This window comes from Lepus europaeus, chromosome 4, assembly GCF_033115175.1.
Source record: "Lepus europaeus isolate LE1 chromosome 4, mLepTim1.pri, whole genome shotgun sequence".
Taxonomy (NCBI): domain Eukaryota; kingdom Metazoa; phylum Chordata; class Mammalia; order Lagomorpha; family Leporidae; genus Lepus; species Lepus europaeus.
Genome location: NC_084830.1, coordinates 94351782 through 94365238, shown reverse-complemented (window position 1 = coordinate 94365238; position 13457 = coordinate 94351782). Strand labels below are relative to the sequence as shown.

The following is a 13457-nucleotide window of genomic DNA, read 5'->3' as shown; positions in this document are numbered from 1 at the left end:
AGTAGCATTATGCAATTCTCAATTAAATAGAGAATCTTTAATTTTCAAAGAGTTTTTACTGTCTAACTGCCATTAAGTCAGATTGGAAGGCTCTATTATAAGCTATGTTTCCCAGGGAGGGCCTCCTTCTCTACTCCGCCTGTAGCAAGAGAAAAACCTTTAGGAAACTGCCAAAGAAATAAGCCAAACAGAATTAAGTGAGATTCCCCATAAGTGCTGTATATGTGACCCCTAAAAGAAACCTGAGTAATGGAGATTTTTTTTATACTTTATTCTCTTTAATTATTTAGTTTTTTATGAAATTGTCCTGTGTAGTGAGTTTAATGCATAAGTTTTTCCGTGAGGGAATGCAAATTTTTTCCTTAGGACTAAACACTCCTAAATATTCCTAAATTTTAAATGATACTTTAAAAAAAAATAGTATCAAGGGGCAGGTATTAAGCCTAAAGGTTAAGATGTCCACATCCCCTATTTGAGAACTGGGTTCAATGCCACTCCGGCTCCTGATTGCAGCTTCCTTCTAATGCCGACAGTGGAAGGCAGCAGTAATGGCTCAACGGCTTAGGTCCCTGCCATTCAAATGGGTCACCTGAATTGAATCCCAGTTATGGGTTTCATTCCCAGCCAGGAGCCATTGCAAACATTTGGAGGAATGAATCAGCAGATGGAAGGAGCTCTCTCTGTGTCTTCCTCTAAAATAAATACTAATCAAAAATATTAAGCAGCATAAAAAGAGGGCAGGCCCAGCAGTTAAATCAATGAAGACATGTTTCCCATATAAAAAATACCTGAGTTGAGTTCCCAGCTCTGGCTCCTGACTCCTGCTTTCTGTTAATGCGCACCATGGAGACAGATAGAGATAACTCAAGTGATTGGGTTCTTGCCACCCACATGGGGGACCTAGATTGAATTACAGGCATTTGGCGTCAGTCAGCCACATTACCAACCATGTCAGTATTTAAGAGTGAACAGTGGATAGGACTCTCTCTCTCTTGCTCTCTTTCTCTCTCTCTCAAATAAATAATTTAAAAAGTTGAGTATACCAGCCCATGAATATGGAATATGTTTCCATTTATTTTTATCGTTTGATTTTGTTCTTTGAATTTTTAGCTTTTAAAAATAAATTTTATAATGATTTTATTAGATTTGTGCCCAGATATTTTCATTTTTTAAAAATTTATTTGACAGGTAGAATTATAGACAGTGTGAGAGAGAGAGAGACAGAGAGAAAGGTCTTCCTTCAATTGGTTCACCCCCAAATGGCTGCTGTGGCCGGCGTTGTGCCCATCCGAAGCCAGGAGCCAGGTGCTTCTCCTGGTCTCTCATGCAGGTGCAGGGCCCAAGCACTTGGACCATCCTCCACTGCCTTCCCGGGCCACAGCAGAGAGCTGGACTGGAAGAGGAGCAACCGGGACTTCTGTTGTGGGCCTATGGGATGCCGGTGTTGCAGGCGGAGGATTAACCAAGTGAGCCACGGTGCCAGCCCCTAGATATTTTCTTTTTAAAATGTACCATGGTAATGATTTTGTTATCCTAATTTCAAGTTTCATTTTCTAATTACTGTATACAAGCAAGAATTAACTTTTTTATGCTAACTTGTATTAACCCTCTTTATTTTTATGTACTTCCATGTTTGTTCTCTTTTCCTTGACTGTTGAAAAGAGCTGATGACATTTCCCATCTCTCTGCCTACATACTATTTTTGCGCTTGCATTACACAAAAATAGTGTAATTATTCAACTGATAATCTCCTAGTTTTGGTGCTATAGCCACTTCTTCATAACATTTTCACATACATGTCTCAAAGATGATTGCATGTGGCATACAAAGCACCAACATTTACTTTTTTTGGAACCATGTATGTTTTTGTTCCCATATAGTCCATTCCATCTCTTTCTCAATTCATTTTTAGATATCTATTTATAAACATATATGTGTACATATATAATTCTATTATCGATATATACATATATAGATATAGATATAGATATATATCCAATATATAGTTTCTGGCTCACAGCTTTCAGCTGATCCAGTTCTGGCTGTTGTGGGCCTGTGAAGAGTGAACCAATGGATGGAAGCTCTCTGTCATTCTGTCTCTCTCTCAAATTAATTCATAGTCCAGCATTTTTTTTTACTCCTGGGTTCAATCTTTTTCATTTTGAAAGAAATAAGAAGATTAAGGAAGTGTATGTGGTTATATAGTTATACCATCTCTCTTTTGTATTAAAAATAAATAAATGAAATTTCTGACAATTTTGTCTTCCAGAAAATAATATTTTGTTATCTGGCAACAGCCTCCATGACCTCCAGATGTATTAACTAAATTCACTTTCATCAGTTTCTAAGTAGACTAAATTATGAGCTGAGCAATTGATTATTAATTCATTAATGCTGCTTATTTCTTTTCTTTTTTTTTTAAAGATTTATTTATTTTTTTTTTTGAAAGAGTGAGAGAGAGAGAGGTATCTTTTTTTTTTTTTTTTTTTTTTTTTTGACAGGCAGAGTGGACAGTGAGAGAGAGACAGAGAGAAAGGTCTTCCTTTTGCCATTGGTTCACCCTCCAATGGCCGCCGCGGTAGCGCGCTGTGGCCGGCGCACCGCGCTGTTCCGATGGCAGGAGCCAGGTGCTTCTCCTGGTCTCCCATGGGGTGCAGAGCCCAAACACTTGGGCCATCCTCCACTGCACTCCCTGGCCACAGCAGAGAGCTGGCCTGGAAGAGGGGCAACCAGGACAGGATCGGTGCCCCGACCGGGACTAGAACCCGGTGTGCCGGCGCCGCAAGGCGGAGGATTAGCCTGTTGAGCCACGGCGCCGGCCTGAGAGGTATCTTTTTATCTGGTGGTTCACCCCGCAGATGGCCACAATGGCCAGAACTGAGCCGAATCAAAGCCAGGAGCCAGGAGCTTCATTTGAGTCTCCCATGTGAATGGCAGGGGCCCAAGCACCTAGGCCCATCTTTTGTTGCTTTCCCAGGCCATTAGTAGGGAGCTGGATAGGAAGTGGAGTTGATGGGACACATTCCCTTAGGGGATGCTAGCATGGTAGGCCACAGCCTTACTAGCTGAACCACAACACTGGCTCCCTTTACCACTTATTTCTTTTTTAAATGTCTTTCAGATGGCAGGAGGGAAGAAGCAGATGTGGAAAGTGGGATAAAAGGGGGTTCTAACACAAACACAAACAGGTGGGAGAATGTCAACAAAGTGTCAGACTATAAAAGTGAGCTCAAGAACAGTAGCACTAAGAGGTGCAGGCTGCAGTTTGCACGTGCATGTGCTTGTGCCCCAGTGTGTAAAAACATTAAAATAAGTGCCGCTTCTAAGATTTTCAGCAGTCGGTTTCTGCTGACTTTCCATACTCCCCTCTGCATCAGCAGTTTTGCATTTGCTTTGGAACACGTTCTAAATATTCACTGCTCAAGATTGGAAGGCAGATTTGTAAAGAATGAGGAGAGGCATTCCAAGGACTCTTCATACCCGTGTACTCGCTACTCCTGTCACTGGCAAGCAGGGCTTCTGCACACACTGAGCCAGTGAGCAAAAATGGCTGACCCCGGTGCTCAGTGGCTGATGGCCACTGTGCAAGTTGTCCTAGGAGTGTGGGATGATGCTATTTGCTAATTAAAATTCATTTGTCTCAGGATAAATTATGTGGGTTGTCTGATCCAAGTGTCCTGCTGGTTTTGATACTATTTTAAGCAATCAGGCATTTTATTCTTTACTGAAAAGGAACTAAGAAAATAGTTCCTACCATGAGAGAATGTCACTGGAGTTTGAGGGGCAGCTTTGTAAGAGCAGTTTTCCTGTCTGTCCTATAAGAAGTAAAGTAGCTGTTTAATTCATCTATTGCAGAGTCTGGATTGTTCAGTATTTGAACAACTCTCTGGTGTAGTTATTTGAATGTGAAGTGGGTAAATATTAATTAGATACTTGTTGACTTTTATGTGAGAATTCCTGTCTCAACAGATTGTGAGTGTGTGTATGTATGTGTGTGTTTTAATAGTCATTAAATTTCTGCTAAATGTCAAAGTACTTCAAATACTGGCCCTCAAGACAAAGTTGTTATTGTGTATTATTCATTAGCATTTCATAAATTTTGGAAATAGAGCCTCATGAGATGTAAGTAATTTAAGTCATGGATATTTAAGTTACAGAGTGACTGTCTGACTCCAATTTCAATATTGTCTGCAATATTTGACCTCCCTTTAGTAAATTCTTTAAAGGGAGATCAGAAACACTTATTTAATCTAGCAGATTACTTTTGTCTTATTCGACAAAAGAACATTTCTGAGAGGACATTAGTGTTTTTTGAACCGCATTTTGTGTTTGTACAATGCACATAGGTATCACCTTCCTTTTTGTTTTTGTATATCCGTGAAGGTTTATATGCATAGGATTTGCAGTTTAAAATGTCAAACATTGAATCTCCTCATTTTTCGCTGGTAGGGAGTAATGTATAGTTGGCTTACACATAAAAAGAGTTTATCCTATTATTTAATATGAATAGTGTATTTAATACCACAAATTGTTTTTTGCCTAAATTTTCATGCACGTATAAACTTTTCTGTGCAAATATAGTTTTTAAAAATATTTATTAGAAAGGCAGAGTTACAGAGCACAAGGGAGAGATAGATTTTCATTCATTAATTCACTCCCCAAATGGCCATGATGATTGGGGCTGGGCTGGGCCAACGCCAGGTGCCAGAAACTCCTTTCGGGGCTCCATGTTGGTAGCAGGGGCCCAAACACTTGGCCCATCTTCTGTTACTCTCCCAGGTCATTAGCAGGGTGCTTGTTTGAAAGTGAAACAACTGGAACTCAAGCCTCCTCTCAAATCGGATGCAAGAATAGCAGCTGGCCTACAACGCCAGCCCCATGTTTAAAGATAATTTTAATGTTGGTTTGAAAACAAGATTTGATGACAGGTTGTAAGAATAAAATAAGAGTTTACAAATTTTTTTAAATTTTTAAAAATTTTTTTTTGACAGGCAGAGTTGACAGTGAGAGAGAGAGAGACAGAGAGAAAGGTCTTCCTTTACCGTTGATTCACCCTCCAAGGCCGCCACGGCTGGCACGCTGCGGCCAGCGCACCGCGCTGATCCGAAGCCAGGAGCCAGGTGCTTCTCCTGGTCTCCTATGTGGGTGCAGGGTACAAGGACCTGGGCCATCCTCCACTGCACTCCCGGGCCACAGCAGAGAGCTGGACTGGAAGACGGGCAACCGGGACAGAATTCGGTGCCCTGACTGGGACTAGAACCCCGTGTGCTGGTACCACAGGTGGAGAATTAGCCTATTGAGCCACGGCGCCGGCAAGTGTTTACAAATTTTAAGAATGGGTGATATTATGTAGCATGTTGTCAAAACAAAGATAATTTATATTATTGAGTCCTGCTTTTATTAATGTTTTAAGGGAAATATATATCAGTCCAGACCAAAAGGCTTATTTTTAATACAAAACACATAAATAAGAATTGGTATGTCTTGATTACTGGCATGATTTTTTTTAGTATTATTTCACTTTATTTATAAAAAAAACAAGTATTTAGGGGCTGGCACTGTGGCACAATGGATTAAAGCCGCAGCCTGCGGCGCTGGCATCCCATATGGGTACTGGTTCAAGTGCTCTGCTTCTGATCCAGCTTCCTGTTAATGATCCTGGGAGGGCAGTGGAGGATGGCCCAAGTTCTTGGGCCCCTGCACCCACAAGGGAGACCCTGAGGAAGCTCCTGGCTCCTAGCTTCAGATAAGCTCAGCTCCAGCTATTGTGGCCATATGGGGAGTAAACCAGCAGATGGAAATCTCTCTCTCTCTCTCTCTCTCTCTCTCTCTCTCTCTGTGTGTGTGTGTGTGTGTGTGTGTCTGTCTGTCTGTCTCTACCTTTCTCTGTAACTCTGTCTTTTAAATAAATATAATAAATCTTTTTTTTAAAAAGCTAACTAGATGGCAAGAAATGAAGCTTAACACCTTTCTAAAATGATGAGGCTTTATATTATATTAAAATAATTACCCTGGGCTGGTGCCGCAGCTCACTTAGCTAATCCTCCACCTGCGGCGCCAGCACCCCGGGTTCTAGTCCCGGTTGGGGCGCTGGATTCTGTCCCGGTTGCTCCTCTTCCTGTCCAGCTCTTTGCTGCGGCCCGGGAAGGCAGTGGAGGATGGCCTAACTCTTTGGGCCTTGCATCTGCATGGAAGACAGAGGGAAAGCGCCTGGCTCTTGGCTTCAGATCAGCGCAGTGCGCTGGCCTCAGCGCGCCAGCCACAGAGGCCATTGGAGGGTGAACCAACAGTAAAGGAAGACCTTTCTCTCTGTCTCTCTCTCTCACTGTCCACTCTGCCTGTCAAAAAAATAAATAAATAAAAATAAATAAATAATTACCCTGAGCAACAAGGAGTAAACATTTTTCAGATTTTTCCCTTAGTTCTTTCAAAATGATATTGTGTTTTCCGGACCCACCCTGTAGAATAAGAGAGTAAGAGAAAATACACATATGTAAGTAAGAAAACAGTATTCTCACCTGGAAATGGATTATAAAACCCAATCCATTGGCCATACATAAAGGCACAGGGCCAAAATAATGATTCTCTCTCAGATCCAGGCAGAGCATGGGGGGGAGGTTGTATCAAATGGCTATAGATGGAGAAGTTTCAGAAGACTAATTTAAATGGAGCAGGTAGAAAATAAAAACCCTCAACTTTTCAACATGGTTCCAGAGCATTTATTAGGTAGAGATGATTGCTTTAAAATGGAGGAATATTGATTTTTCTAATTGGAAATTACAGGATTTGTCCAACTATGGCTCTTTGTGTCCATACCATTGTCTTTGTGACTATTTTAAGTTTCATAAGCCAGTGATTGAATTATTGTTTCCATTGTGGAAGGAATAGGAGAACTGATTTTGAAAATTGATAATTCCATTATCATTATTACTTAGGCGTGTAATTCATTCTTTCTCCAAGCAGGCAATTAATTTTTGAGCCTGGCTTATTCACTGTTTCAATCTTAGACATCACATGAATCATTTATATGTGGAGGCACAGCAGTTCCGTGCCTCAGCAAAAGCATCAGAAAATAAAGCTCTAGTTGACAAATACAACATTTACCATTGACATTGAGTTACTTTTATGTAGCCCAACCTTGTCATTCCTCAGACAACAATATGTAAGAAAATTTCAAAATCTTCAGGAAAAGAAAGAATACAATTTATTTTAGTACAAAAGACTTTGAAAACCATGTATATATTTTTTAGTAATACACATTTTCCATTAACATTTTGGAGACCCCTTGTATAATGTGAAAATGAGAAAAGGTGTAAGAGCTAAAATTCAATGAAAGTCCCCAAAATCATTGAAATGAATAGATTTTTAGACTTTAGGATTTTTACTAACACTATAGCCTCTTTCGTTTTGACAAATAATCTATTGATCTTTGATTTAAAAATCGTAAATTATTCAAGTTTTGCAATATGCTGTCGATATTCCAATTTTGCCTCTATACTGTCACAAAATAGTTTTTGCTGTGTCTTGTTTTGCTTTGTTTAGTTTTAGTTTTAAAGAGCAACAGCAAAACCCAGAAGAAAATCATGCTTATGCAACATACTAGGAAGCACTAACCCTTCTGCAAATCCTGTCTTTCAGGAAAGAACAGTGACCATCAGAAGACAAGCAGTGGGAGGATTTGGATTAAGCATCAAGGTAGTCGCCTGTCCGGTTTATTCTTGCAAAGGCCAAACTGTAAAGCCTGAACTTTTGTGCACTTTAGTGTTTGTTATTTAGCAATTAGACAAGAATTGCTAAAGCAAACTCCTTCTTATTTAGGCAAAGTTATAAATTAGGTCCGTTCTCACAGAACTATGGTCATCCTCTACTTAGCAATTTATGCATTTTAGAAAGGATTTTGGAATTTTACTTTTCCTGGCATTGAATATGACTCATTAGTTTTATTTATCTGGAATCTTCTAAAATATCATGTATGATATTGCCATGTAACTGTCATCCTCTAACCCACCAGAATAAGAACTGCAGACCTGTAGTGAACAAAGCAAGGACAAATCCCATACCAACAAGACCCACTAGTACATGGGCTGTGAATGATATTCTATTTATATTTTGCTCTGTTGAATTGTTATTCTTATTAAAGAAATCAAAAAATCACATTGTGCCATGTCAAATCCATTTAGGATTAAATATTAATGGCTTTTATTTCTGGTTATTACTGAGTATTAGAGATGTACCACACTTGAAATTTGTCACCATCATTGGAATAAAAGAGACATTTTGAAGATTGGAAAATCTATATATGATGACAATTAATGTGCTTAACAAACCCACCTGTAGATCTTTGAAATTTAACTTTATCTTGATTCTTGTGTTAGATATTATACTTACGTAAGGTGAAAATCATTTAGACATCTCAGATATACAAAAGTCATGGAATTTTAACTCTGCTCAAGTTACATATACATCAAAAACAGAATTCTAAATTTTATGAATATCAACTCAAGTGAATTGTGGAAATTTCTCAAAAAGAGACTCGTGTGCAATAACATTGTGTTGTCAGTGATAAGTCTATTATTATAATAAATGTTAGTTTAAGCATACATTTTGTAATTTTACTCTATTAACAGCTGGGAACAAAGAAGCAGGCAGAATGAAGCATAGGGTCTAGAAGCTATGCTATGGGAATTCTTTCACTTAATAGACAAAGTTGTTTTGTTTTTTGACTTTTGTCAGAATGTATATTGAGAGGGCTGTGAAGAATTTAAAGGTATTGCTAAAATCCTGAGAGTCCATGAAAAAAATCCCATATTTTGTGATAGTTGAGGCATTTTTTCTTTTAAATGCTGTTTCTATTTCTAATTGAAATCCAGTAATGTTATTTATTTTTACTTAAATATTACATTTTACTATAGACTTTTTTTTTGACAGGCAGAATTAGACAGTGAGAGAGAGAGAGAGACAGAGAGAAAGGTCTTCCTTCCCTTGGTTCAACCCCCAAATGGCTGCTACGGCTGGCGTGTTGCAGCCGGTGCACTGCACCAATCCGAAGTCAGGAGCCAGGTGCTTCTTCCTGGTCTCCCATGTGGGTGCAGGGGCTCAAGCCATCCTCCACTGTCCTCCCGGGCCACAGCAGAGAGCTAGACTGGAAGAAGAGCAACCGGGACTAGAACCCGGTGCCCATATGGGATGCCAGTGCTGCCAGCAGAGGAGTAACCTGGTGAGCCACAGCACCAGCGCCCTAGACTTTTAAAAACATTGAACACACTGCAGTCTAGTATTTTTATTTCAGTCTACATCCACAATAAGTCATTTCATGATTAAATGAATTTACATATTCCATTAATAAATTGGTAACAAAAGTAATATTTGAGTTACAATTAATGCTACATATTAAGAAGTTTGACCACAAAAGAAGATATTTTAAAAATCTTATAGCACATACCCATTCACCAGAAATACAAATATCAACACTATTTTTGATTATATTGCCCATTCATTCCTAAGTATTCCACTATGTGTATAAATACATATATATAGTTCATCCTCAGTTGCTACAGGTAGGTAATGACCACTGGTACACATTGTAGGTTTTGCTGTGAGAATTATTTGTTAGACCCTATATTATGTGGATTGGCGAGAGCAGAAGGAAGATGGTGTGCTAGACATTTGAAAGGCATGTATAAAAGTACTGCAGGCTCCTGCGAGTGCTCCTAAATTTCATGACATACAGAACAGAACATACATGAGTTCTACCTTAAAGAAACTCATTTCTCAAAACTTCACTGAAAGGCAATAAAATGCTCTTTTTGGTCAGAAAACACAGAAATATTCCTCCATGTGAATTAGATGTTAAAGCCTGCTGGCCATGCTCAGAACCCTTGAAAAATCTTGGCTCCTGGGACTTCCTTGACACAGTCACCCACAGGCGCATGCTGTTCCTCAGCTCTCCAGTGCTGTAGTCAAGGCTGCAACCGACAGTAGACAATAGCGCAGAAATGCTACTTATCTGGGGCTTTCTAATGCTTTATTGATTAACATGCTACAGCAACTGTAGGTCATGGAGTAGCTGATGTCTCAGAAACTACCAGTGCCCATAAATCGTTGATGTCCCTTGCTCACGCTTGGTGGTATTATCTCCTCCAAGTGCTCTCTTAAGCCAGAGACTCCTCAGTAGGGATATATATCAGCAGCAAAATAAAAGTCAGCCTTTACCACCATCTATTTCCTCTACATTATAAAAGACAATGTTGAAACTTTGGGGATAAAAATGTGCAGGTGGCTTTAAGGTTGAGGCAGTTATAAATCTCAGCAGTTTATTTCCAGGATTTTGACATCTTCCCTCGAAGGGCTAATGCCAAATAAGATATAAAGCACATGGAGCAGAGTTCCACTTCAAGAATTCCTGAAATCCCAAAGATGAGGAGGAAAACCATTAGCAAAAATGAACTTCATATTATATTTAGTTGGTATTTTAAAAAGAAAACATTTATTTATTTATTTGAAAAGCAGAAAAAGAAAAAGATAAAGACAGACAGACACAAAGAGGTCTGCTACCCTCTAGTTCACCCCCTAAATGATGGAATCCACCAGGGCTAGGAAAGGCTGAATCCAAGAAGCAGGAAATCAATCCAAATCCACCACATGGGTGGTAAGAAGCCAACTAGTTGAGCCATCAACTTCTGTGGGTGTGCGGCAGCAGGAAAATGGAATCAAGAATGGAGCCAGCACTCTGATACAAAATGTGAGAACACCAAGAAACACCATGACTGCTACACCAAACATCTGTCCAGATTTAGATTTTTGAAATGTGACTAAAGCACATTTTTTTTTAAGTGGGAGGTAAAATAGCAAGGTTTATTAGGAAGGGACATCCGTAAGGATGGATGGGCACCTCTCCAGACAGAGCCTGAGAGACTGGGGGGGGGGGGGGGTGGAAGGAGGGAGGTTATATGTTGAGTGGAGAGATTACACCTGACCAGGCCAGGCGGGCGGCTCAGCAAAGATGCAGAGAGCTGAGCTTGCAGTCCAGTTGAGGCTGGGGGTTTTTAAGGAGATGGGTCTTGCTTCCCCACCTCTGCTCCTCTTGGAACAAAGGGCTTTTTGGATGTAAATAGAAAAACTTCTCTTGAAGGTCTGAAACAAAGGACTTTATGGATGCAAATGTTATCAGACAGGAGGAAGGGAGCAGGGTGTTTGAGATGCAGATACTGGGCTGCACCTGGGAGATTGTGGAAGATTGTCAGGCAGAAGGGGGCAGGGCAGGGCAGGATTCGAGGGCCAGGCTGCCCCTGAAACATTATCGGGATGACTTTGAGATGCAGATGCATATGCTGGACATAGATGTCTTCTCTTTAGGCCTGTTACACACACATAAGCTCATAACTGACTACCTACCTAACATTCCCCCCTCAAGAGGTAATACCCAAAATTCTTTTTGGGATTATGGATGGAGTTCTGTCTTCTGTAACTTCTTCAAAGCTGGCATGTGGGCGTCGAGGGAGATTTGGGTATTTCCTCTTGCTATCTGTCTTATGGTGTGTGACAGTGGCCTTGGAAAGACTGTCCTGCTCAGTCCAGAGGGCTGCTCAGGTCGTCCAATGGAATGGGCTGGAAGCCTTGTCTGACGACCATTTGGAGTTTGACAGCCTTTAGTCTGTTAGAGACAAAAGGAACAAGGGCATTAAAAACACACAGTCCAAAGAGAAGCAGCAAGATTACAGACGTTATTGGGCCAAGGAGAGGAAATAGTCAGGATTTCCATGACCAGATGTCAGGCCAGAAATCCCAGCCCTGCTTGGCCTGGTCCTGGAGCTATTTGGAATTGTCCAGGAAAAGTACAAATTTGGGTTTGTACCTGTCCAGTCTGATTGACCCAGAGACAACATTCTTTCTGGAGCATGGCACAGATACCTCCTGGAGCAGCAGTTAGCATGTTTAACACTCTTTTTTCTTATAACCTTTTGTGACTTGCACACACCCTCTTTAACTTACTTTAAACATTTCACCATTTTCATTCCAGTCTAGAGTAAACTAGCCATTAGGATAAAGTCATTTTTACAAACCATGTCCTTTCCTTATTTAAAAAGCTCTTTCCTTTTTAACCCTTTTTACCAACAACACTCTTTCCTTCTAAACCTTTCTTACCAAGCACACATTTCTATACTTGATGTTTTTTATAGAGCTTGGTTGGCTCTTTCTACCTTACCAGAAGACTGAGGTCTCCATGCAGAGTGAAGATGCCTTACAAATCCCTTGTGTGATCTAGAGCTCTGGTTAAGGCAATCAGTTCTGCTAGCTGAGCAAAGGTTTCTGGGGGCAGAGCATGCTTCAATAACGTGCCACGCACATTTTTTAAACAATTTATTTATTTGTTTGAAAGGGAGCTTTATAGAGAGGCAGAGAGAGAGAGAGAAGTCTTCCATCTGTTGAGTCACTCCATAGATGGCTGCAATGGCCAGAGCTGTGCTGATTTGAAGTCAGGAGCCAGGAGCTTCTGCCGGGTCTCCCATGAGGGTGCAGGGGCCCATGGTCTTGGGCCATCTTCTACTGCTTTCTCAGGCCGTAGCAGAGAGCTACGGGACTTGAACTAGCACCCTTATTGCAAATGGCGGCTTTACTTGCTACGCCACAGTGCAGTCCCTAAAATACATTTTAATCTATGGTCTTTTCTCTTTGTCTGCTTCTCTTCCTGTTATTACTTGTGCTTTCACCATAAGCAGCTTCTTGATTTGCAACAGAATCTCTTTAGGATTTTGATACTCTCCTTTGAAAGTCATAATTATTTTTTTTACAAACATATTCAAAAATACTAGACACTCTGGAATACAACCATCCAAAAAGAATTTTGGCATCAGTTTTGTTGAAAAATCTTTAGGAATCACTGGTTATCTTCATGGATACATTTATCCTTTAGATTCCTAAAATCCTTTAGGATGCTTTGCCATGAAAGGTAAAGACCAAAATTAACTTTATATCCATGCCAATTCACAATCAGAAAGAAAAAACCAACACAGAAGCAAACAAGGACCTCTGAGCACAGAGGCTGTGCTGACCAGGGAGGAGTGACACACAGGCCTGGCCCTCTCATTCCCATGTCCCCCTTGCAGAGGTTGGGTGAGACATTTGTCCTCAGCTCCAGCAGTTAAAAGGAATTCTCTCTCACCACTGTGGGACGTGCCTATTCCTGTATCTTGCCACTTTCTCTGCATTCCTGTCTTTTATTACTTGCACTCTTAGACTGCAGCCTAGTGAATCTAGAAGAATCAACGGAGTAGCAGAACCAGAACACGATGAGATGAGATGTGGGGGTGTGGCATGCACACACTTATACCTGGCCCTCTGCTGTCTTTACAGGATCTTGGATTCCAGACCTTCAGAGAGGCCCCTGTCCTCCTGTGCTCAGATCCCCTTCCCGTGCTCTCTGTCCAGTGCTCACTCCTGCTCACCCCTGCAGGGAG

At 40.6% G+C, this 13457-nt stretch overlaps 1 protein-coding gene across 2 annotated transcripts in view; it reads left to right on the top strand.

The window, feature by feature from the left end:
* The window catches only part of SNTG1 (syntrophin gamma 1), a 398393-nt gene that overhangs the window by 36058 nt on the left and 348878 nt on the right, over positions 1-13457 (top strand). For both annotated transcript variants that reach the window (XM_062189597.1, XM_062189596.1), the window contains exon 3: positions 7639-7695. In XM_062189597.1, coding sequence (XP_062045581.1) covers positions 7639-7695 — 57 coding nt within the window. The remainder of the gene's footprint in view (positions 1-7638; positions 7696-13457) is intronic.